A 23,950-nucleotide genomic window follows, 5' to 3' on the forward strand; every position below is an offset into this window, starting at 1 on the left:
CATCATTAATTGAAGAATAATTTGCTTTAGCATAATTGTAAATGGTTTTCGTTTTATTTGGCGTTTTATTCGACGGTAAATTCAACGTGATGTGCAGTAAACAATGATCACTTAAGCCTGGCAAGTATTTGACCTCAGAAACAAAATCTGGGGTGCTCGTCAGCAAAAGGTCTAATACGTTAGAACTGGTAGCTGTCGTCCTTGTCGGCTGGGTAACCATTTGTGTTAGCGAGAAGAAGGAGCAGAGGGCTGAAAAACTTGCCGACTCGGAAGATCCGTCACCGTCCACTGCAGGGCTAGACCAGTTAATGTTCGGGAAGTTGAAATCACCAAAAATAAAAATAGGACGACCAGGAAACTTTGTTTGAATTATGTTCAGAATATCATGAAGGTCGTTAGAAAAGCCGACGGGCGTAGATGGGGCGCGGTAGCATGCACAAAATATTAGAGCTTTATGGTTAATTGTTACCTGTACACATTTGAACTCCAGTGTAGTATCAACACTAACTTCAAAGCATTCTAGATTGTCTTCTTGTCGACGTACTGCTAGAACTTTTCGATGGCAGGTGTCTTCTGCGGATCGGGGCGTATTCCAGACTTGCTGATGACGTGTCCCAGGAGAAGCAGCTCTTTGTGCGCAAAGTGACACTTTTCCGGTTTCAAAGTGAGTCCGGAAGACTTGATTGTCTTTAGTACTGTTTCAACGCGTCTCAAGGGCTCGTCTAAACTTGCAGAAAAAAAACGAGGACGTCATCCAAGTAGACGAGGCAGGTCTGCAACGTCAACCCTGCTAATACTGTGTCCATCACGCGTTGGAATGCTGCAGGCGCCGAGCACAGTCTGAATGGTATGACCTTGAACTCAGAGAGGCCGTCTGGCGTTATGAAGGCTGATGAAGGTGTTCGACCACGACGTTATCGCAAAATTGGAAATACATTGCAGGGGTTTCTGCGTGCTACCGTTCACTTTCTCTTCTAGGCACTAACATCGCAATATAGCTAGGAGCTATTAGAGGTAGGTTTATTTGGAGAAAGCCTACCGTCACGTTTCATCATCTTGGTGAAAGCGCAGAAACAGCGTTTTACAAAGTTTCTGGTTACTGGCAAAAATTAAAGAAAACGTAGCCTCTCAATGGCCAATCAGAGAGCCAACATGATAAATAACGCCGGCTGTGCAGCCACCATATATGTCGAAAATAAAAGCCTGCACAGAATATAGAACACATCATGTACAGCTATTTTTAGCCTTCTGTAAACACACAACGCCACTTTAACCCATGGAAAGGAATCCCATGCCGACGACGCAGATTGCGGCATTTAGGTCTTCGCGGTAAAAGGTAGAAATATTGCTTTGTGTCTAATGTGGAGGACAGCCTTTACAGGAATGTTACTTGAAACTACACATCGCTACAAATGCATGCATATGCAAGCATGTGGCAAGGATGACCACTCTAATGTTGCAGGTCGCGAGGCATTTGGCGCTGCAGTAAAACTGCAGTAACTGGCATCGATTACATTATGCTGGCTGGCTTAAGCAATACCCGCCAGAGCCATGAACAAGTAAAAAAATTACATTGAACTACATTTTGTAGTAGCAATCGCTTCGGCGATTTGGCTGCTGACAAGCTGATCACCGCGGAAATATTTAGCGACTAATTCCTATGACGCATTCACACAGTGTCGTTATTCCGGTAGGGGCGTTAGGGACAATTGAAGTGCGCTGTTGTACGCAATTCGTGGAAGAAAGAGAATCGCCGCAAGAAGGCGGAATGTTCACAGCAGTGTACCTTTCTGCCTCAACTTGAAGACATTTGCGTTCGTAACACTACAGTTGGCTGACAATCTCGTACTTGACTTGACTCGTACAAGTACTTGACTAGTGTATATTTGGGGACAAGCATGAAAGTTAAAAGCACAATAAGACAAATTCTAAGCAGACCATAGAAGCAAGAAACGCCGAAATACACCAGCCAGACATGTTCCAGAAACGTTTATTCTTTTCAAACTCACGTAATCGCGACACTTTATTGCGGAAATCCAGCATGACAAAAATTATACCATTGTAATACTTTCTAGATGTTTCATGCGCACATGTAGTAGACTTCAGTCCTGTAGTAAATTTTCATGGCGTAAGTAACAAGCATTCTTGAGAATTGTTCGGAAGTCAGAGCAGCGGACCTTATTGCACAGATGTCGAAACCTTTTGGGCAAGTCAGGAACGGTCGGTTTTCAGGATGCAACTAGTTAAGGGTGCGCAACACTTTCAACATACGTATTTCGATGTGGCGCATGAGTGACACTTTTGTCAATAAATGGGACAATCTGGTTAAAGAGGGAGAGAGATATATATAAAGAAGGCCGGGATGTTACCCAGTCAAAAGTCCAGTTGGTTACCCTAAGGTGGGAGAAGGGAGAAGGGGAGAGAGAGAAGGGAGAGAGAGAGAAGGTATAGAGCCGTGCACGGACAGTACTTGAGTCAAAGCCGCTCGTACAGGTCAGACGTTCTCAGGGAGCACAATTATGCCTTCACTGCGATCTGAGCTGATGATTAGTGGGAATGATGCTCTAGTACTGTCTGTTCACTCAGAGGACGATGATCTAGTTTCTTCAATGCGTTGGACAAAGATTGTCTTTGTGCTTGAAATTGAGGACAGTGGCGCAATAAGTGGCCAATGTTCCCCTCGCATCGGCAAACATCGCATGCAGGACTATCAGCTATTTGAATTGGTGCTGAATAAGCTTTCGCGAATGCAACTTCCAGCCACAACCGACACAGAAGAAACGCTTCGCGTCGGTGCACTCCGGCCGGAGGTCTGAGTCGCAGTGAAGGATTTAGTCTGCGCAGTTTGGTGCGCCTTCTATGTGCGGTATTCCACTCTGCTAAGGATAGCGTGCGTGCTAGAATGAGAGATCGTTTCGCAGTGTCGGTCCTTGATATAGGAATTGGGGCGCAGCGGTCTTCTTTGTTTGACGTCCGAAGCATCATTTCTAATGATACCGCAAGGGCCTGGTATCCACTGAAAAGAGATATCATAGCCTTTTTCTCTCAAGTGATGCACAAGTTCCCCGATTTCGCATGTGAGCTATTCGTGAGTTCCATGTTTGAGAAACGACTGCACACATTGGAAAGATGGCCTTGAATCGCAGAAGGCTACCCATTTTCGAGGACTTTCAGCATTCATCCCACGAAGCGCGTCGGGAATAGCCGCGAGCTCTGCAGCTGTAGACGTTGTGATGTGGGAGGTCCTGAACCCCTTGGTAATTCCTTTGTTGGTATAACTACAGCGCCACAGGAACTGGTTGATGTAATTGAGCCCTCAGTATAGACTTGTTTGTAGTCGCTGGATTTCTCATACAAGAGGAGTAAACTAAGTTGCTTGAGTGCAGATGGTGGTAAGTCCGACTTTTTCTGAAGTCCTGGAATTGTTAGGTTTATTTTTGTACGGCTCACACATTACAGAGGAATCGAAGGTCTTGCCGCAGGTGCGCAACCTGGCCTGAGAGAGGCACGGTGCGTGAAGACAGTTGCACTGAATCTCGTGTGGGGCTTTTCTGCTGCAAGACTTGCGGGGTGGCAAGCAGGGGTACGTGCAAAGTGTCTTATGTGCACATGCATTGTTTCAATGGTAATGTGCGTTCTAATAGTGTAATTATGAGGGACTACGATAACTTCAGTCGTTGACGCACTCCATGATAGATCAAGGGAAGGCTTGGGCTTCGAGGCCTTAAGTTGTATTCAGATTATTCCTACACGTGTTGGAGATTACTGGTAGGCTGTACCACAAGAATACAATAAAGTGGACCCTCTGCGGTTACAGCATATATTGTATCGACACTGAACAAGTTTTTCAAGCTAGGGACTTAAATATATGGCAAATTCCAGTCCGGCGTTTTCTCACATAATTCTCATGAGAGGTAAAGGAGAGATTTCTGCCAATGACCACCGTAACAATCTGTGACTTGTGCTGTACGAGATCAGCTGTCCGCCGACCGAAATCACGTACGGAGACATTGGTTTCCTGGTAAATGACACCACTGCATGCTTTTCACATGATGTTTGAAGTCATTGCTCTCGAAGATAGGATGGCTTGAGGAAGTGCCTGCCTTCTAAAGCCGCGCGCGAAGCTGCAGTCGCGGCACACCCGACGTCCAAATGCAAAATTCGTCGGCATAGATGGAGAGCCTAACGATGCATGGAAGGGTGGGCTCAGTTCTCCGCCCTGAGGCACCCCACGGTTACTGTAATGCTGGGAGGTTGATCCATCCTCGGTAAGCACGACATAGGATATTTTATATAGATACTTACTGTTCCAGAATTAGATCTTCCCGCGAAGTCCTACCGCCTCTAATGCGTTGAAAATTGCTTCATGCATTACGTTATCTTATGCTCCTTTAACATCCAGATACAGGGCAGCAGATAATTTTTGCAGGATTTCTGGTGCTCGACGTACGTCACCAAATCGATAATGTTGTCTATGGAAGAGCGGCCATGCCTGAAACCGGCCATTGCATCTGGATATACCTATTAATGTTCGAGGTACCATTCTAGCCATGCTACAACTACTCCCTCCATTAGTTTTGCGATGCACTGGTAAGCAGAATTGGTCGGTATGATGCAATGTCTACAGGCGGCGTGCCAGACTTGAGTATTGGAATTAGGCGAATGATATTTGATCCTGCGCAACTGTACCTGTCTGCCAGGAGCTGTTGAAGAAGAGCAGGAGCACTTTACGATCCTCTTGGCCAAGGTTACATAGGGCATGATAGATTGTACCGTCGGATTTTGGTGAAGATGAACGCTTGCATAATGCAAGTGCAGCTTCGAGTTCGTCCATGGTGAAAGGTATCTCCATGCGGGGGTTGCGTGAAATGGGTGAGTGGTCGAGCGTTGATGTTCCAGCGGATCTCGTTTCGTCAGCAATCCTGCAGAATATTCAGCGACGTCAATGTCTCTGCATTGCTAGTGAAGGGCCAAAGACCTAAATGGTGGGGCTGCTGAGGGGCTCCACAGAGACCACGAACAGTTCTTCATATGTGAGACAAAGGTTTTCGTGGATCCGAAGACTCACAGAATGACATCCCTCTTTGTGATGCAAGTTTGTCCATGCAACGCTGAATTTTTCGTTTGAGTTCTTTTGGGCAACCTCAAGTCATGTACAGACTTTGTACGCCTGTATCTTCCCTCTTGCATGGCGACGAATTGCACGAAGCTTCTCCAGCTCAATGTCGTACTCGGTGAGTGCAGACGTCCTAGAAAGCAAATACGTGGCAGCCTCTAGGGCGCCCTTTATTGTGTCTTCTAGGCTAGAGGACAAGTCATCACAACAGCAGTCTTCGACTACTGATTTGAACATCAGCCAGTTGATACACTGAGTGACGTCGGCTAACTTCGAACCCGTCAACATTCGATCCTAAGTGGGTGGTCACTTCCCCGCCTTTCAATACCCGGAAAACACCTGAACGTTCTAGTGAAGGAGCCTGAAACAAATGTGAGGTCCAGGCAGCTACAATAGACAGTTCCGCTCGGACAGGTGGGGCTTCCATCATTTAACAAACACAGTTGTTCGGAGGCAAATGAGACTAAGCTTCTGCCCCTCGAATTTATCTTAGACCTTCCTCAGAGATAGTGGTGGGCATTGAAATCTCCATTCATCACCAAAGGCTGCGGAGTCGCTGTCGCGATTCGCCATAACCGCTCGCTGTCCAGCCGACTTGAGGGCGATATGTAGGCGCCAACTACTGTGAAAGTCAGCTTGTTTTTCTTCACTGTCCGACATACGTACTGGTTTTCTTCGTCAGGTGGTACTAGATGATGGATATACGTACGGATCGCCTCGTATGAAAACGATGATCTTGCTGCATTTTCCGTGGGTGGCGGACATAAAACATTCATACCCGGACAGTTAGCTAATAGGGGCTCGCAGGTGAAGATGAGGGGGAACTGATTCACAAACACAAACTGTTGGAAGTCCGACATGCGTGACTTAAGTCCTGTGACGTTCCACTAAAATATCCACGCGTTCCGTATCTCGTCGCGAAATGACGACTTCTGAAGAGCCATGATTTCAACCAAGAGCTGCAACTACTGTACTCAAAGTATCCACCACCTGTAGCGCACTTTGTGCAGACGAAGATTTCATGTTGTTAAGTATAACGCGAATGGCATTCATGAGCGACAGCAGAATGTTCATGACCTGGAGAACATCAGCCAGCGTTGCTTCAACTGTTGCCGAAGCGGCCGATGTCAGTGTGTTTTGAGATAACTTAGCAGGGCGTTGTGCCTTCGGTAGCTCAGGCCATTCTTCAGGATGGGCGAGCCTTTCCGCGTTGTTTGCTTTCCTTGTATCTGTCTTGGTGATGCTATGCGGTGATGCTATGCGTGCTAAAAAGCTACGCTTACTTTGCATAGAGTAGTTCACTGTATTAGTGACTTTGTAGGTTCCTGCACACATCTTAGTCTTAATCTTAGTTGTCGTGAGAAGCATGCTGCGCGTGTCACATTCAAAGTAACTCATTGCATGCGAAACAGTTCTTTGCCTGGTCGAAGCCAAAGCCAGAGCAACCTGACAGCGAAAGACGTGATGGCGTTTTGTCTACCCATTGTTGTCATACCTTTGTCGTCATGCCGTCATCCTGATTCCACCTTCGTCCTCTCTTCGTTTTAATGCCATTCTTAACACACCGTCTTCGCTGTACCACTGCAGTCATTTTATCATCCTCATTTCATTGTCCTCGTTCCGTCGTTGTCATTCCGGCTCCGTCATTCCTTTCGTCCCACAATCATTCTCATGCCGTCATTGTCATACCATCGGCATTAATCCAGCGTCGGTGTCAGGCTTATAGCGTCCAACCTCCTACACCCACGAATGGAAGGTAGCAGTACGCCCACAACTAGGTGAAAGTGCTCCGGAAAACTATTTAATGGTCATACTTTGCAGGCACAAGCCAGTTTAACGCACATTATCTGGTAATGACTCTCGCGAGAATAAACAAGAGTTTAGAAAATAAATCACTTTCCAGGCACACAGGGCTGGAACTTTTGATAAATATTGTTTTCATTAAACTGAAGGCTCGTGCCAAAACACGTGGCACGAACCAGAGAATGAAATGGCGTGGACGTACAAAGTAATGGTGAACTTTGACTACGCTTATTCTGCCAGGGGCGCTATAACGTAAAACTATTCCAAACTTTTCTATTTTAATTCTGCAATTAGCCCTCCTGGATTGGCGAAAAATTTTTTGGGCCACACCCCCTTCACTTATCTGTCACGTGATGTCACGAAAACCGCGATAGCTCCCCATGTTATATGACGTGTACACACTGATTATGCATGCGTTGACCGAACAAAAGAAAAATAGTTATTCCTCATTCGACGCCTTTTCGCCTTCAGCTCTTGGCCAAAAGTTTTCGGGCTGCACCCACTTCACCTGCCTCTCACGCGATGTCACAAAACTGCAAAAACTCACCGCGTCAAAGTGACGTGCAAGGGTTAAAGATGCATTAATATGCTGAACAAAAATGAATTTTCTTCTGAATAGCCGCAGACTACCCCGTTCCGAAAGGAATAAAAGATGGCTGCCGCCGATCGCTCAGGCACTGGCTACTCGCACCTGCCGGAGATCATAGGTTTATTTGCGTGTAATAAAATTTCTTGCGTGGCCATGTAACGTTTTCGAACACTTTCGGCACGTTTACGACCTCGTTCTGCCAACTCTTCTTTGCTGAGGATCCGTTTTAGCGTCATTCTTAAGCTTTCGTTGCATGCCGCCGCGATTGTCGGTGAGCAACTGTAATCAAATTAAGGGAAAGCGGAGCAATCCCCGACGCCGGCACCACCATCTTCATCCGGTTATTGATTTTCAGTGCAATGGCTCGGCCCGATAAATCCCTCTCCACTTGAGCGTGCTCCTCGCCTCTTGTGAGCCAATTAGATAAGACAAGCCGCACAGTGCAGGCTATGCTATTCGTTTTTCAAGCGAACAAAAGTGACCTCCTATGAACGAGGAGAGCGTTTGATTGGTCTGTTCAGACAACCCTGCGGGTGACTGCCCGATGCTTGCGCAAGCGGTTACGCAAATTTGACGTCAGGAGGTTTGAATAAAAACATATTGGAATAGTTTCACGTTATAGGACCCCAGCATTAGTAACATGACCATAGCTAGTCAGTGAGGAAGAACTCTAGGCAAAATGTTTTTCACACAATTATGCTGGCTACTAGCTGATCATATATCACCATACCTGTGCCACTTACTTGTTACTACTTACTTGTTTTACGCGTTCATTTTTACATGGATATTGCTTTCTGTCAGGGAACGCAAATTTATGCTTAATCAGAAGGAATTATTCAATTCTTACCTATCACATATTCATCTATCATGCCACTGGTGTCTTCACCAAGTCTCTCTGCTTATTCATCAGAAAAAAAACAAGCAGTTGGAATTCTTGGGTATGCAAACTACTTGCATAACAGAATATAGAGTTATTTACTTCGTGTAATCTAGAAATTTCTGCTATTCACAGCAAGGTCATCATGATAAAACGCAAGGCTGCCCGAAATTTTCCTTCATGACATTGGCGCTCTCAGGCGTGTCCACATTTCAGGACAGTGGTGTATGCCTTGACGTACGTAACTATCATGAAGTTCATTAACTCCCCTCACAGATAGAAACACCTTCAAAGGTGCAGGAACGACTTATGAAACAAACGATGCATGTACGAAGCAGAAATGGGCGGTGCGATAGGGCTTATATATAAGGGAAGAAAATGCATTCATAAGAAAACGCGATCGGCAACACTTATGCACAGTTCGCTTCCGACCACACGCACAATGCATCAAGCGACTACTTTTACACCGAGTAAAGCTGCTACACATCGCCACATATATATCCCGATTTCTACCTAGTGAATACACTTCCTCGCAGCAAGAACTCAGCTCGAACGTCGCGATCATCACGGCGCACCGCCGCCGGTAAAACGGCTCACACGCAGGATAGCACACGTGGAGTGACAGCGAAACGAGGAAAAAAAAAATAACTTATTGCTACTGATCGTATCATCACGTCTGAAAGTTTCAAAGGACTAGCGTTCACCATTTCGCGGCAGCGAACCGCGTACAGAGAAGGCATACGAGTCACGCACGTCGACTGGACACTTTTCATTTGCCACGCCTTGAACATGTGTCCAGCTAACAAAGCACGAGTATGTGATGAACTTTCCGTCTGCGTCGCGCACGCGAAGCACGGAACAAAAAATCATGAAGTCGACGGCTTCGAATATTTCTTCCGACACTCTCGTGAACGCAAACATACACTTCCAGCGCTCCGTCTGTATCTGTCGGCAATCGCGCGCACTGATGCGGCCTCAACAGGTACACCAGCTTGCTGCATTCGATGACTATCTCCGTGGGTGCTAAATAACTTGAGTGAAAATCACAAAGAACGAGAAAAATACTGTTTTTGACGCTGCTGTAGCTCAGGCATCGCGTTCCCACTTCGGTTTGCACCATGTTTGCCGTGAGATGCCCGACGCCATCCGTCTCGGACCAGGCAATGAGAGACGAGCAGGCGTGCGGATGGGAAAATTGCGACTGGTCGTCCGTCTGTGGCCCAGACGGGCAGAAAGCCATCCGCACGCGGGCGGACGAGGGTGGAACGGGTGGGCGGAATCGACCCTGTTTCAGTTAATAGAGTCGCGCCGCAGAAACACGCGCGCGGTTGTGTCCATTGTCGGCAAATTAAACGCAGGCTGCCCGTGGGCGATACGTGGGGTGTAGCTCGAAGCTTGTCGAGCCAGGAAGTAGCCTCTCAGTGCGGTGCGGCCGCTGCCTTGCTCAGTGACGGAAAACTATCCTAGAACGCGGATTGCTGGTCCATAGAGAATCTCGACAGCGCTGACTCCGAGGTCATCCTTGATTGTTGTTAGCAGCCCCAGTAGTACTAGGGTAGCCTTTCTACCCAGTGCTCTCTGTCGAGCATGGCGGCCAATGACGCCTTCAGTTGTCGATGGAGACGCTCGACCATGCCGTTGCTCTGTGGGTGGTAAGCCGTGGTGTTATGAAGGTGCGTGCCGAGCAGTCTCGCCAGGGTCGAAAACAGCGAGCTTTGAAATTGTTGGCCTGGATAAGTAGCTGTTCACAAAGGGCAACTTTACCGCGACATCAACGGATCAACAAATGCTTTCGCCACTGTTTCGGCTGTGATGTCTTGGAGAGGCGTCACCTCATGCCATCTTGAGTACTGGTCCACACACATGAGGAGGTACCTGAAACTTTGGCAGGGCGGAAGAGGTCTCACCAAGTCAAAATGCCAGTCATCGAAACGGCTCTCTGGTGGTCCAAACACCTGCACCGCTGAACGCGTGGGCCGGATCACTTTCACGGCTTGACAAGCTTGGCAGCTTCTTGCCCAGCTTCAAACATCCTTGTTGACCCTTGGCTAAATGAAGCGGTCTGTGATAAGCCTCTCTGTCGCTCTGATGCTGGGATGGCTTAGTCTGTATAGTGAATCGAATGCTGGCCGCAGAAATTGATGAAGCATGAATGGGCGAGGAGCCGCTTGAGATGTGTCGCACATGAGCAATGTTGTTCGGTAAGGAGGTGGCACCTCTGCAAGCTGGAGCGACAAGCCTTTTTCTCGCAATTGGCGAAACTCGGAGTCGTGTTACTGCGTGGAGGCTAGATCTTGGAAATCCAAAGGGTGAGCAGGCACAGCGCCGATCCGCGACAATGCGTGCACTGCCTGATTTTCGGCCCTAGAGATATGGCGGACGTCCGTAGAAAATTCGGATATAGGAATGTTGCCGAAGCTCACGTTCTGAGTACGAGGAACTTTTGTTCTTGAAAACGAAGGTTAACGGCTTATAGTCGGCCCCTATGTAAAAGCTATGGCTTTAAAGAAATAGACGGAAATGCTCGGCAGTGCGATAGATGGCAAACATCTCCCTCCCTAAGGTGCTCTAGCGAGCTTCTGTGGTTTTGAGGTGCTTTGAAAAAGAGCCCAACGGCCTCCAGTCTGTACCATTGTGCTGCTGCGGTACTGCGCCCATTGACGTGGTTCACGCGTCTCTCATAAGGCGAGTTGGGCCATCGGGCAACGGATGAATCAGCAACAAATCAGGAGCCAACCGCGTTTCGGCTTTCTGGAAGGAGTGTCGGGGCTCCGAGGACCAGTGGAGGCTAGACAGTTTTTTGGAGTCACGACGCAGCAGTTCGGCAAGCGGCCGAAGAACTTGCGCACAGGATGGTATGAAGCGCCTGTGAAAATTGACGAGTCCCAGAAACTCGCGCAACTTTCGGAAGGATGTTGGAAAGGGGAAGTCCTAGATTGCCTGCACCCGTGATTCTAGCGGCTCGATGCCTTGGGGTGAAATGCAATGGCCGAGAAAATCCAGCAATTGCACTCCGAAAGTGCATTTGCGGAGATTTAGGACTAGGCCGTGCTCATCCAGTCGCTCAAATAGAAGGCTAAGGGACTTTTTGTGCTCTTCGTCTGTGCGACTTGGAACAAGAATGTCGTCAAGGTGGACGAAGATGAATGGGAGTCCGCGCGTAACCTCTTCCATGAACCTCTGAAAAGGTTGCGCTGCATTCTTGAAACGGTAAGACATACGGACATACTGAGATAGGCCAAATTGAGTAGTGATTGCTTTCTTCGTAATGTTACCGGGTTCGACAGGAATTTGGTGGTACGCACTCCTCAAATCGATCGTGCTGTTTACATTGGTTCCTGCGAGACGAGCGCCGAAGTCAGGTATGTGAGAAAGGGGATATTGACCCGGAGTAGTGACGACATTCAAAGCTCGGTAATCACGACAAGGCGAATGCTTGCGCAGAAGTTGCTCACCAGTGTTGCCACCCGTCATCAGTTTCTCCAGTGCATTGGTGAAGTGGTCGACTGTTTCCTCCAGGCACGAAAGTCGGACTCCTGCCTCTGACACTCTTGCAGTGGCGATAGGTAGTGGTGCCGCAGACGAGCAGTCGGATATGCGGTCAGCGAGTGCAGCTAGCCGATCGACACTCGTCTCGTAGGAACCCGCCAGCACCATGCATGCGGACTGTGGGAGGCGCCGCAAGAACAGCTCGCGCAAAATCGGAAACTCGCTCTCGTTTGCGGTGTGGCCACCCAGCAATTGACACAATATAAGTAGGAGTTGTGACGGTTGTTGGTTGCCGAGTTCCTCGGAGAGGAGGTGTTGAAGCCTACTCTGTTGCTATGGCTGGAGGCGCTGCAGGATTGTTCGTCTCAGGTCGTTGTCTGCTGTGGCTGAATGCGTACGCGCTAGCAAGTAGTCTATGACATCGGTGATCTCGGAGGATCGCGGGCTGAAGACGAGCAGGTACCTTGCTGTCTGTGAAGTGATGCACCGGAGTTGAAAACGGACTTCTACTTGTGTAAGCAAAACTCGAGGATTCTTTTGCCAAAAAAGGGGAAGATGAAGCTCTGCGGCGATGATAGGACACGTAATAGTGGCGTCTTTGTCGGCAGGTGTAGAAGCAGCATCGTCCATGGCAGTGTTCGAAAAAAAAAAAGAGAACCCAAATGTCCTAGGTCATCACTTGTTGGGAGCTCGGTTTAGTGGAGGGTAGTAATAGGCGTTTTGACAGTTTGAGAACGGACAGTTGACTTTATTCGAAAGTAAAAAGAGGTTTACCGAGTGGCTGTGGTGGCGCCCCTGTCAGGCAGCTACCTCAACTCCAAGAAAGAGCAGGGGGCATTGACCCCCACGTGGAGGTCAGGCAAATTAACTGAATTTCCCAGAAGCGGGGACAACATATATTGACGGATAGTCGCTACAGAGTAATTGGAGAGCACCGGGCTATGCTCTAAAGTTTAGCGAAACCCCTGTGTTAGGTCGGTATTGTATGTGCGCAACGATTCTCCTGTCCTTATTATCTTGCGTTATCCATCTCTTTTGGCCCACTTCCCCTTTCCCCTGTGAAGAGTAGCAGGCCAGAGCATAGTACGAGTAGCTAAAGCCGGCCTCTATGCTTTTCCTCGAATAATTCTTCCTCTCCATCTTAAGCTACTAGGCTTTCTTTCTAAGAGACACGCATTGCTTTTCATGATAGTTGTAGGTGGATGCCAGAAGTATTCACGCAGTGCCTACCTTGCTGGATCTCACAGCACTGATTTTTTGACATAGTACTTAAGCTTAGTATATTATTTCGATCCATAGTACGAAAGAGAGGTAAATGTTATGAAATGCTGTAATTTCTTTTTCTTAGTTGTCTACGTCACTTATACATGAGATCACTTCTAAAAAGTACGATAACCTTTTTACGCTTGAAGGTATTTGGCGCTCACTTAAACCAGCAAAACGCTCGCCTTCAGTAAGCTGCCTCAAAAATTTATTCCTAATCTGTTAGGAATAAAAATCGTTACGCAAAATGGCCACGTGCAAGAAAAGCAGGCAAGTCACTTTTCAAGTAGCATGAACTTATGGATATTGAAATATGCACTATATGCTTGTTGTCACAGGAGCAAAAATGATGGTGAACTTGACGGACGAAGCAAGGAAATACATTGAAGGGAAGAACTCCAGTGGCCTAGTTGATGAATGGGGACTGGATGCCGACACCGTCTACAAGTTGTCTAATGGCTCCAATAAAAAAAAGTAGGTATATTTTCTGCTGAAGGGAAGTCTGTATAGATTATCGCCATGTACAGGTAAAACAACAGACCGCAGTCCTGAATTATTTATGATACCTCTTTGAAGGCCTGTTCATTGCATGCAGCGCGTGCTCGCTACACAGTTCCAGTTGCGTTGCCTAATCTTACTCCTTTCTTGATATTGCTTACAAAAAAAAAGTGCAACCATGTGCTACTCACAGGGTTGCTTCTACCAGATGGTGTTGAACTTACCTCTGGCCCTTGTGTAATTTCTGCAAGCATCCAAACTTTTCTGGAGGTTAAGCTCATTCTTGAACGAATTAGGATCGCGACAATTATTCCTCCGGAATGAAATCCCATCCGCAATAAATTGTCACTTACTGATAAAGACTTTGAATATATAAAAAAACCCTCAAGAACATTGAAGAAGACTGCTCGTCACTAATTACATCAAAACGAAAGCGGATGATTTTCAATGTCTGGCTGAAGGAAGTGCAATGAAGCTCATCGATTTTACGTGTAGAATCGACAACTAGAAACAAAGGGCACGCTGATTGAACTTGGCGTTCTATGGGCTATAAGATTGCAACCACGAAACATGGGCCGAGTCCGATGCTCTGGTGGCTGATCACTGCGAAAACGTTCTTGGTATCATCATTCAACCTTACCACATCGAACGTGCTCACCGACTAGCCTAACATAATAAAGATAGATCAGCCATAGTGCGTATTTTTCAGTCAAAGAACGCGCTCTCCTAAATTCATCTAAATTAGAAAGCCCGGGTTTAGGTATAGGTCACTAGACTATTCGACAAATAATCGGATTGTTGAAAGACACCTTAATAATTAAAAAAAAACCGGAAAGAAACTTTCCAGGCTCCGGTATGATACAGTGAGGAGCTGTAGCTACATATGTGATAGTTGTACAAAAAAAGTAATTCTGCATGTGACATATGTTTCCGCAAACAGTAGAACACTAACACATTCATGCTCACTGTCTTTTCTGTACACTACATTCCGAACCATCTTGCCTAAATGCGATTATATTGCCAATGCCATCAACCCCTTTGAGTGTAACTTTATTGCACTACCTGAAACATGGTTAAAGTCATGAAGGGATAACTTAAAACGGCATGGTGCGTTCTCAGGATTTGATATCTTTCGTTGCCACCATACGGATATACGAGGTAGATGTATGTTAATATGTTCGCATCTCTCTCTTCAGCTTGCGTATTTGATATCGCATCTCTTCTAGAAATTATTTTTGTAATTATGAGGACGCCTAGCCCACCCATCATTATTGCTGTATGCTATCGCCTTCCCGATTCAAATGTGATCTTTGTTAGAGATTCTCACAATACATTTACTAAGATAATATTCTCATTACGAAACTTTCCCATCCTAGTGCTTGACGACTGCAATATACCTGGTCGAACCTGGGTATCGCAACCGTAAAAAGCAACGTAAAAAGCAAATTTGTTAACACATTTCTTAATTTTTATTATCGCAGCTCTTTACCACACAACAACTAAAAAAGTTCGTTGTTCCCACGTTCTCAATATCATGTTCGCTTCTTGCCCAGATAACCTATCAGCGCTTACTTTCCTTTCTGGGCTTCATGTTTCATGGTTGTTACCAGTCAAAGCTAATGCAACCTGAGAAAGTAAAATCTCAACCTCCCTTCAGCAAAGAAGTACTGAAGATTCATGAAGCCCACTGGACGCGGAAAAATTGGAACTATTGCCTGAAGTCATGTCTGGGGGCCCAACATTTATGATGGCACCACTAGAAAAGACAAATCATAAGCGAAGTGCCTGAAGCATCAGCACATGCCTCCTGCCGATTCCGTCATCATCATGGCCATTCCCTGAAAAGCCATGGTTATTGCCGCACCGTGACGTTGAAGGATTTTCCTGGGCACTGCTTCGTGGTAAGCATCGATGCCGACTCCAAGTGGACCCCAATAATTCAAGGGCCATCTCCCTCGTCAGACGCTACTGTCAACTGCCAAGTCATTTAGCTTGCAACCCATCAAATCCTTTACATAATTGTGTCCAAGAATGGCACATCATGCAACGGTGCCAAATTTTTGGAATACGCGAAAATACACCCATATAGAGCCATCCGAGTGCCGCCATATAACGCATCCTCATATGGTGCTGCTGAGCGTGCTGTTAAATTAATTAACAACGAGCGCAAAAAATAGGCACCTAGTGAATTCCGAACTGACATTGCTAAGTTACTATTGCAGTAAAGGATTATTACTCCCAGCCTCACTAGCAGGATTTCAGTGCAGCTGCTGAGGGTCCGAGCATTGCAAACGCGAATCAAAGCTGAGTGTCCAGGCGCGCAAGAAGTTCGGTCATCAATATTTATCACGCCGCGCCTTTCTTCTATGCTTCGCTGCGCGTTCCGTTTATCCATTGCTGCGCGCCAACCACGTTTGCTCGCGCGAGCATGCCCATGAGGCTGCTGCGAACGTCTGCAAATAACAATTCACAATGAAAAAAAAAACGCCCAGAAAAGCAAAATTATCTAAAACAGCGCATTAGCAGCCGTACACTACAGTTTGTTTCCAAGGACGCAAATTTTTGTATTCAATACTAAGCCTATGTAGCAAACAGTTTCGCATAATTGCGGTCGAAAATCGTTGAACCATTTTTAAGTGCGAACGCAACGATTGCAAAAAGCTCCTCTAGCCACCACAGCATCGCATGTGATGTCTGAAAAGAACTTAAGAGGAAGCTTTAGCTCGGGCCAAACTCCGACGCGGCCTATTCAAATACATGTAAAACGCAAAAACGTTTTTATGAGATAACCCCTGTACCGATTTTGATGAAATTTGTTGCATTTGAAAGAGAAAGTTAAATTCTAGTGACTGTTGGAAGCCGAATTTTGATTTAGGGCTTGAATTTTCTTAAAACGATTTACAAATATTTGACCGTTAGAAAAAAATAGAAGCACGAAGTTTACAAATTCATAGGTCTGCATCAAGAACTGATATCGCGGTTCTGTAAACGGCATCTATTAGATCATTCAAAGCGGACAAATTCAATGTGTCATTTTACATCTTAGGTGAATTTGTTACGTTGGTTACAACGGTTTTGCAAAAGTTGTATTTTCCTATGATTAATTTTTTTATATTCATGTGTAACATATCAATTTTGTCCGCTTTAGATGTACTATTAGATGCAATTCACAGAATTGTATTATCATTTTTAGTGGTTGAGTTACAGAGTTGTAAACTTGATAGTTTCGTTTTTTGAAAATGTTTGATTTTTGCCAATTTTTAATAAAAAATTGACGACCTAACTCAAAAATTCGAAACCAACAGTCACTAGATTTTAGGTTTGTCTTTTAAGTGCAACAAACCTAGTCAAATTTGGTGCAGTGGTTGCTGAGAAAAACGAATTCTCCTTTTACATGTATTTAGATAGGAGCACTTGAGCTAAAGCTTCCTCTTAACTCTTGGAGATGATCCCCGCATGTACATTATGATGTAGATTTCCGTACTACGACACATACCCAAAATAGTCTTTCACAAACTTAGAATGGAACATTACCGGCAAAACGAATGTTGCAGAAGAAGGCTATCTGTGTCTTCTGTTAATTGTCGCCTGTATGATGTGCCAGAGACAATTGAACCTAAAGGCCTTACAACATGTCACCCTTCGAATGCACTATTATGAACGAGCAAGTTTTTGGAGTGCTACTAAAGGGGATTTCTGGAAGAGCCATCTAGTCCATGGGCTACCATGGTGATGTTTGTAAAGACGAAAGAGGGCAGCTGCCGTTATTTTTCAAGTTATGAATGTATCCCGCGTAAAAGATTCATATTCATAACGCAATCAACTGGCTTTTTTGAAATTTGTACTTATCTTTTGAACTACAGCTAGGTCACTGGGAGCCTTCCTCTTCTCTGAAAAACAGATATGAGGAGACAGCTTTTCTAATGCAAAACGTACTTTTGATTTTAATAGAATTTTATTATGACATTGCAGTGCACTTGCGAATTTCAATAGATTGATGGATGTTACATTATATGGTTAAAGTCGGAAGTCTGCAAGTTTTACTTAGATGATACCGTTATTTTAGTCGTCGAACATTGGTGAGCCCAGCGCGCGTCTGCAACTTGTGCGGCACTACTGAAAAAAAAAAAACTGTTCTGGTGTCAAAGTCGAAACATTAGTGGCCGGATGAGAGAGAGAGAGAGAGAGAGAGAAGAAACGATACTAGTGCACGATCTTGCCAATAAATTACCAATAAGATTGCACAAAAAAACTGTTGTTGCTGAAACGTTCCGAAGAGCTTGTGGAGGAACCCGGAACTTTCATGGGGCTTACACACACACTTTCGGCGCTTCATTCTTTCATTTGCGCAGACATCGTTTACATTGATCGCTGTCTAAAATGTACGTCTATTTTGCAGGCCCCCAGTCAACGTAACAGTGAAGAAGCTAAAATGTGTGCCTGAGATGGACGGAAAGCAAGTTCTTAAACATGATAAGAACTGCAGGGAAAAGCTTGACTTTTTTATTTCGCGAGGCATACAGAGTCCCTTTAACATATCCACTAAAATTAAATTTCCTTTAATTGGACGATCGGCGCATCCTGAGGTAGTTGAGCTGGACCTAAACAACAAGGCAAATATCTACAATAGATTAGGGCAAAAGCCAGGTACACCTAATATGGTAAGTACATTGCTTCTGTTAGGATCAATATTATCCTTTTTTGGTGAGTGTGACGTGGCTGCTTCGCATTTTCACAGAAGCAAGATTACGAAAGCATACGGCACAGTGTCGCACAATATGCCTTTCTTGTTTTATTACAACAGCCAGATTGTCACTATCGCGATAATTAAGCGAAATACTGGCACCCTGGAAATCATGGTTATTTTCGCTGCACAATGCTACGGGGCAAGTGTCTTAGGATCCTTGTATCCGTAGCATCGTTGAGCGTCACTATAATTGTCCTCCGTCATCATCATGGGTCATAAATACTGCAAGGGTCTCGGTAGCCCGTATGACGATGGATGAATGAATGAAATATGCTATGGATATCTCCTATGGAACGCGGCGGTGGGTCGCACCACCAACCTTCTGCTATTATAATGCCCAATGTCCTACATAAAAACAAAATAAAGAAAAAAAAACACGATGAATTCCCAAAACCAAACTCTCTGAACCACGATTGTCAACTTTGCCCTTGTGCGCCTCAGTTTGTCGTTTGCCTACTTCCACCAATCTTCCAGTCACCTCTTACTAATCGCTATTGCTTACGTGTTTATTTTCCCACTGCTGTCACTGAACCCAAGAACTTCAAGGAGGCCAGAGGTTCCTAAATCAACCACTGGACAGATATCTCCACACTCTAATAAAACATGCTTCATCGTTTTCCTAGCTTTACCGCAGCAAGCCCATGCTTTTTCTTTTTTGTATCTAGCGTTATAAGTGCGTGTTCGTTATAAGTGCGTGATCTCGCTTCGAAAAGTAGAGCTTCCCTTTGAATTATCATAAATTGTTTCTTTCCTGATTTCATTTTTTCTTCTTAATTAGTTATTCATAGCTGTTTTTTTCTTCAATTGCCGCCACCAAGCAGATTATCTCAGCCTCTCTGGTTTTCCGCTTGACGTTCTTTGTTGCCATGTTGCTCACAATACAGGTCGCATACTTTCCGGTAAGCTTCCTAGATCTTTTCCTCCACTGTGTGTCACTGTTTTTCCTGAACAAATGCCTGATGCGAGAATATAATAACGCCCTCTGGTGGTCGGTCGGGTGGAAGCCGCAGTGGCTCCTCATTTCGCCGGGCATAAAACGTCGGGCGCCGGCACGTCCTCTAACAGTGGTCAACAGGGAAACCGTGCTTTCGAACAAGAAACTCGCTGCCATGAGCTTTGGGGGTTCTGCCCACTTGTTCCACAGTTTATGTCGGCCAACAGGTATGGATCACCGAACTCGTGCTCATTGAGCTTACTGGCATCAGCTTAAAGCTTCTAAAATTGCGACTGTGCTTTACGCACTGTCGGTCGAAATCTGCCGTCTCTTCGGTGAAGTGTCTACACGCCCGTCGCCGTAAAAAGATCTGCGTTCGGCTTGCTGGCGCACTGGAAGGTTACTAGTATCCGCTGTTAGAGTTCGACCACACCGGGTTTGCGACTTGCTTCCACCCACTTGTTAAACGCTATCCGCCTCACACCTAGCCATGATCACATCCCTTCCAACACCATCGGGTCATCGCGAAAAGGCTCGTGTCCTTCTGCACCGTTGCCGTTCTGTGAACCAACAGGTGCCCAACCTTGGGGTCAATGGCACCCGCCTTTCTCCAGCGATTTTCGTTGTTTGAGTAGGCGAACCCTATTTCAGGTAAACTTTACGCGCACCGGCTCGCAACGGGAGCCTCCGGGCTTTTGTCACCACCGAGTGATGGCAACGCGGCCTGAACGCCTACTCCCACTCTTCGCGATCCACAGCTATGCTTACCCACTCCACGATCGCTTTGGCCATCTGTCGTCGCTGTAGCTGCAAGCTTCTCCCATAAAGCCTACTAGCCTCAACATCCATCGATGTGCTTGCTTACCGCTCATCGCCGGGCTTCCGTGCTTTTGTCGACTCTTCTCAGATGAGCACTAAGCAGACTGAACTACTAAATGCTTAGTATGCATTGCTCGCCCTGATAAGCATTCGTTGTCTGGACACCGTTCTTCGAAGCCATGGAACCAGTGCTCTCAGCCGCTGAGCACATTGCGATCTCGTACTCCGCCAAGATTTAGCGCTTTGGTAGCTGGTGAATACATTGCCACCTGTGTATGGTACCACGTTCACCACAGCTCTGAGGTTGACCCTGTACACGTCAGGTGCCTTGGCTTTCTACTGTCTCCTGACTACAGATGTAGAATGAATCTGCCCTCATCACATCGGTCGTCCTTGTCTCCCTTCTGGTTTTGTCGGCCAGGTGACCTCTTCTCTGACACCTTCGTCGGTTACACAAGACGCTGTACAAAACCGGATGGCAACCACTCAAGTCTTCCGATTCTGTGTACGCGTGGTCCGTCCACGACGACTACGTCGCTGCTTGCGCCTTCTCGTCGGTTACCCCTTCCATGCGCTAGGCTTGCTTGCAGCCAAGGTGTCCCGAACCCTTCAGGGCTTCTATCGCACCATAGATGTTGATGTTGATGTTCCGTAAGGCATCGGAATCACGGAATACGTCCGGTCTGGAAAATGTGGTTTTGGTGCGATAAGTCTTCACCGTGAATATCTACCAGCATCCTGAACAACGAAAGAAGGAAAGAAGGAGATTCAGATCCATGTATAGGAAGCCAAGTGCTTCGTCAATACAAAGCAAAAGCTGGACGCCTTTACACATGACCCTATAAAGCAACGGTAACTGATGCAAAAAGTCCTGAAACCGCTTTTTGATGAGAACGTATTAGGACTCCCTAGAGCTACTTGGCTTACCTGCTGAGCAATAACTAGTTCCTCTGCGGCTGAGACGCTGTGTGGTATTTGTCTAGCCTGTAAATGGAATGGGATCCAGTATCGATGGTAGGACGGAGAGTTAGCAACATTTACACAAAGGCGAGAAAGCGCCACTTTAACATTCCTTAGTTTGTAGCCTACTATTACGTGGGTCACCAAAATTACAGCGTCTGTGCCGACAAGGGCGAGCTTCAATAGGCTAACAAGGGTCACTTCAATGATATCACAAGGTAAAATTGCACGTTCTGAAAATTTTGCCAAACAAGTAGTTTTTTGTCCCGTGTTGCAAATATGCTATCGGGTCCCTAGGAGTAGCCGTGACCCCCTGGTCTGGAGCTTGACCAGCAGCGCAGAGGGCTCAGGCAATACGGAGGTCACACAACGAATAACAAACGCCTTCCAACATCCCTCCACTTATACCTCAGGCTGCTACCTGCCGACGCAGAACCTCCATACTTTCTTCCTCGTGCAGTGTTTTCGGAGAAAGGAAGATGCTCGTCGCCTGGCACCTCACGAAAGCGTTCCGCTCATGATTATAAATTCAAATCGCACTTAGTATACAGGTTCTTTCTTTTTTTAATATTGCTGAATTTTCATATTCTTTTCCCCGTTTGACTTCTGCAGTGAATGTTCTTTTTCCACCTGACGTTTCGCCACCACGCCTGACAAGGAGTGTTTATGCCACGGGGAGTAACGCGGCGGTTAGGTAGCTGTCGCTTTAGCGGTTGCAGGACCATTTAATAATGACACATTGTTACTGCGAATTTGCTGTATTGTACTATATCATTTGCAAGATATACTACAGTCCTTGTTGATGGCTGGGTGGCGCATAGGTGGAGTGTGCTTACATGGCATGTTCTCTTCCTGTCGCCAACGACCCTGGCACTGGAATAGCGCCAAGGACGCAATGCCAAGCGGCAAAACTCATGATTATGAACGCCCCAGTGTCACAGGCCAACCACTGACGACAAAGGACGGCCGCTTCGCCATTACGGATTCTGTGTCAGCCCCTATTATTCTGTTTGACGGAAGTTTAGGTGGCGTTTAACCGGATGCAAAGTGCGTCATCCTCCGTAGTACCTATACAAAGGAATATATTGAAGAGGACAAGAAGCAAGCTTGCCAAGCAAAAGGTCCCCATAATTTATATAAGAACTTTTGGGCCGGGATCTTTTTAGAAAGGCGGCTTCCTACGAAGTTGCCACCGTCTGCAGCGAACGCCTTTGGAGCTTGTATTTTCCGTGCACCGAAAGGTGACGCAGCCAAAGTGATGCAGAAGTGCCCCAACTCCCCCCGCCAGGGGATCTCTTCCGTGCACGTTAGGCTTTGCTGAAATGACAAAGATACCCCAGTGTGCAATGAACGCCTTTTGTGTTTGCAGTAGTAGTCTAATTGTTAGAGCATCGGGTTACTATAGCGCTGAGGCACCCACGTTCGAATGCCACTGCAGTACGCGTCTCTAAAGCGAAGCTTTCTTGGCCAACCATTTTATAGTTTCGCCTGCATCGATATGTCACTTGTCGGGTTATCGGCGAGTATGTTCGCAATTATATAAGAAAATGATGCGAATAACTGCGGAATTCAAACCTAAATTCGAAAATAAATAAGCAGAACTACGAGCTTACATAAGATTTGTCACACTGCGTAGCACGTGTGTGCGCCAGTTTTCTGTACGCCAGAAACGCTGGATTGAAACGGGCAAATTTATGGCACTTCATTAACGGCATCACGAAAGCTACGCTTCCCACAGATTATAACGTGTGCGTTGATCTGCATATTCTTTCATTGCTGACTACTCTAATATAAAAGGGTGCCGTACAACTCTGTAATCCCGTTTGAACTGCTCTTGCCTAATTTCAGACAACATGCAAATTTTCTGTCGAGGTGAACTTCCACGGATTTTTTGTATACCACACCACGGACCGGAAGCACTTTGTAGAAGACAATTATCATTTTTTCCCGGTCTCTGTCCTCAGTGACCCCAGTAAGCATCTGATTAGAAAAGGCGGGAAACTTGCTTACAATATAACAGGAGACGTTGTGCAGACAATGTGTCTTTAGCGCGCGTACGAAGACATCAGCAAGCTAATAAAGTAAGAAGTTTCTGAATGTCAATAAAATTAAACACATTTATATCGTTTCTGGAAAGCATTTATTTTTTCACTGATGCAAAATAGTACACGGCTACTGTGGCAGTGCCCACATGAAGACAGCATTTTGTACGGAACGCCTAAAGTTACGCAACACAGTGCCAGTAAACTTCTAGTAGAGGTGGCGAATATCACATTTTTCGAATACGAACCGAATAAGAATAGCAAGTATTCGATTCTTGAACAGTCAAATGCAGACTCATATGTTTAAAGCCGGAATAAAAATTCCGTAATAATTATGTACCACACCTCCTCTGGCTGTGCAAAAAAAAAAGAAAAAAAAGAGAAGCTATCAGGAACAACTGATCAGTTTTAAACACAAGAATACCAGTTGTTATTAGAAAACTGCATGAACAGCCGCTCAACAAAAATAAAGCCGAGTTGCAAACAAGCTCTCCACGAAAGAATGGCTGGCTGTATGACTAGCTTTGTAAAAGAGCTAAATAATTGATGGCAAATAAACGTTAAAAATTTGCAAACAAGAAAAAAAGCAACAAGAAAGCTGCCGAAGGACTTGGGTGCCGTTGGCTCGTGTTAAAGAGCCAGATGGAGGGACATCACATGGTTGTAGCGTAAAAAATAAAACTGCTACATATCTAGACTTGGCAAAAACACTACATGAGAAAATAAATGCAAACAAACAAAGGAAAACACACCACGGAACAAAAAACATAGTTGCTTTTGCTGTTGCATTCCTTCGCAAAATTTTGGCGTCAC

General features: G+C 45.8%; 1 protein-coding gene across 1 annotated transcript in view; it reads left to right on the top strand.

The window, feature by feature from the left end:
• The window catches only part of LOC142577860 (uncharacterized), a 39,709-nt gene extending 16,506 nt beyond the window's left edge, over window positions 1-23,203 (top strand). Inside the window, exons 4-6 of the mRNA XM_075687295.1 lie at window positions 13,476-13,611; window positions 18,035-18,296; window positions 22,944-23,203. Of these exons, the coding sequence (XP_075543410.1) occupies window positions 13,476-13,611; window positions 18,035-18,296; window positions 22,944-23,144 (599 nt within the window). The 3' untranslated portion in view covers window positions 23,145-23,203. The remainder of the gene's footprint in view (window positions 1-13,475; window positions 13,612-18,034; window positions 18,297-22,943) is intronic.
• The last annotated feature ends 747 nt before the right edge of the window (window positions 23,204-23,950 follow it).

Source organism: Dermacentor variabilis, chromosome 4 (genome assembly GCF_050947875.1).
Source record: "Dermacentor variabilis isolate Ectoservices chromosome 4, ASM5094787v1, whole genome shotgun sequence".
Classification (NCBI taxonomy): domain Eukaryota; kingdom Metazoa; phylum Arthropoda; class Arachnida; order Ixodida; family Ixodidae; genus Dermacentor; species Dermacentor variabilis.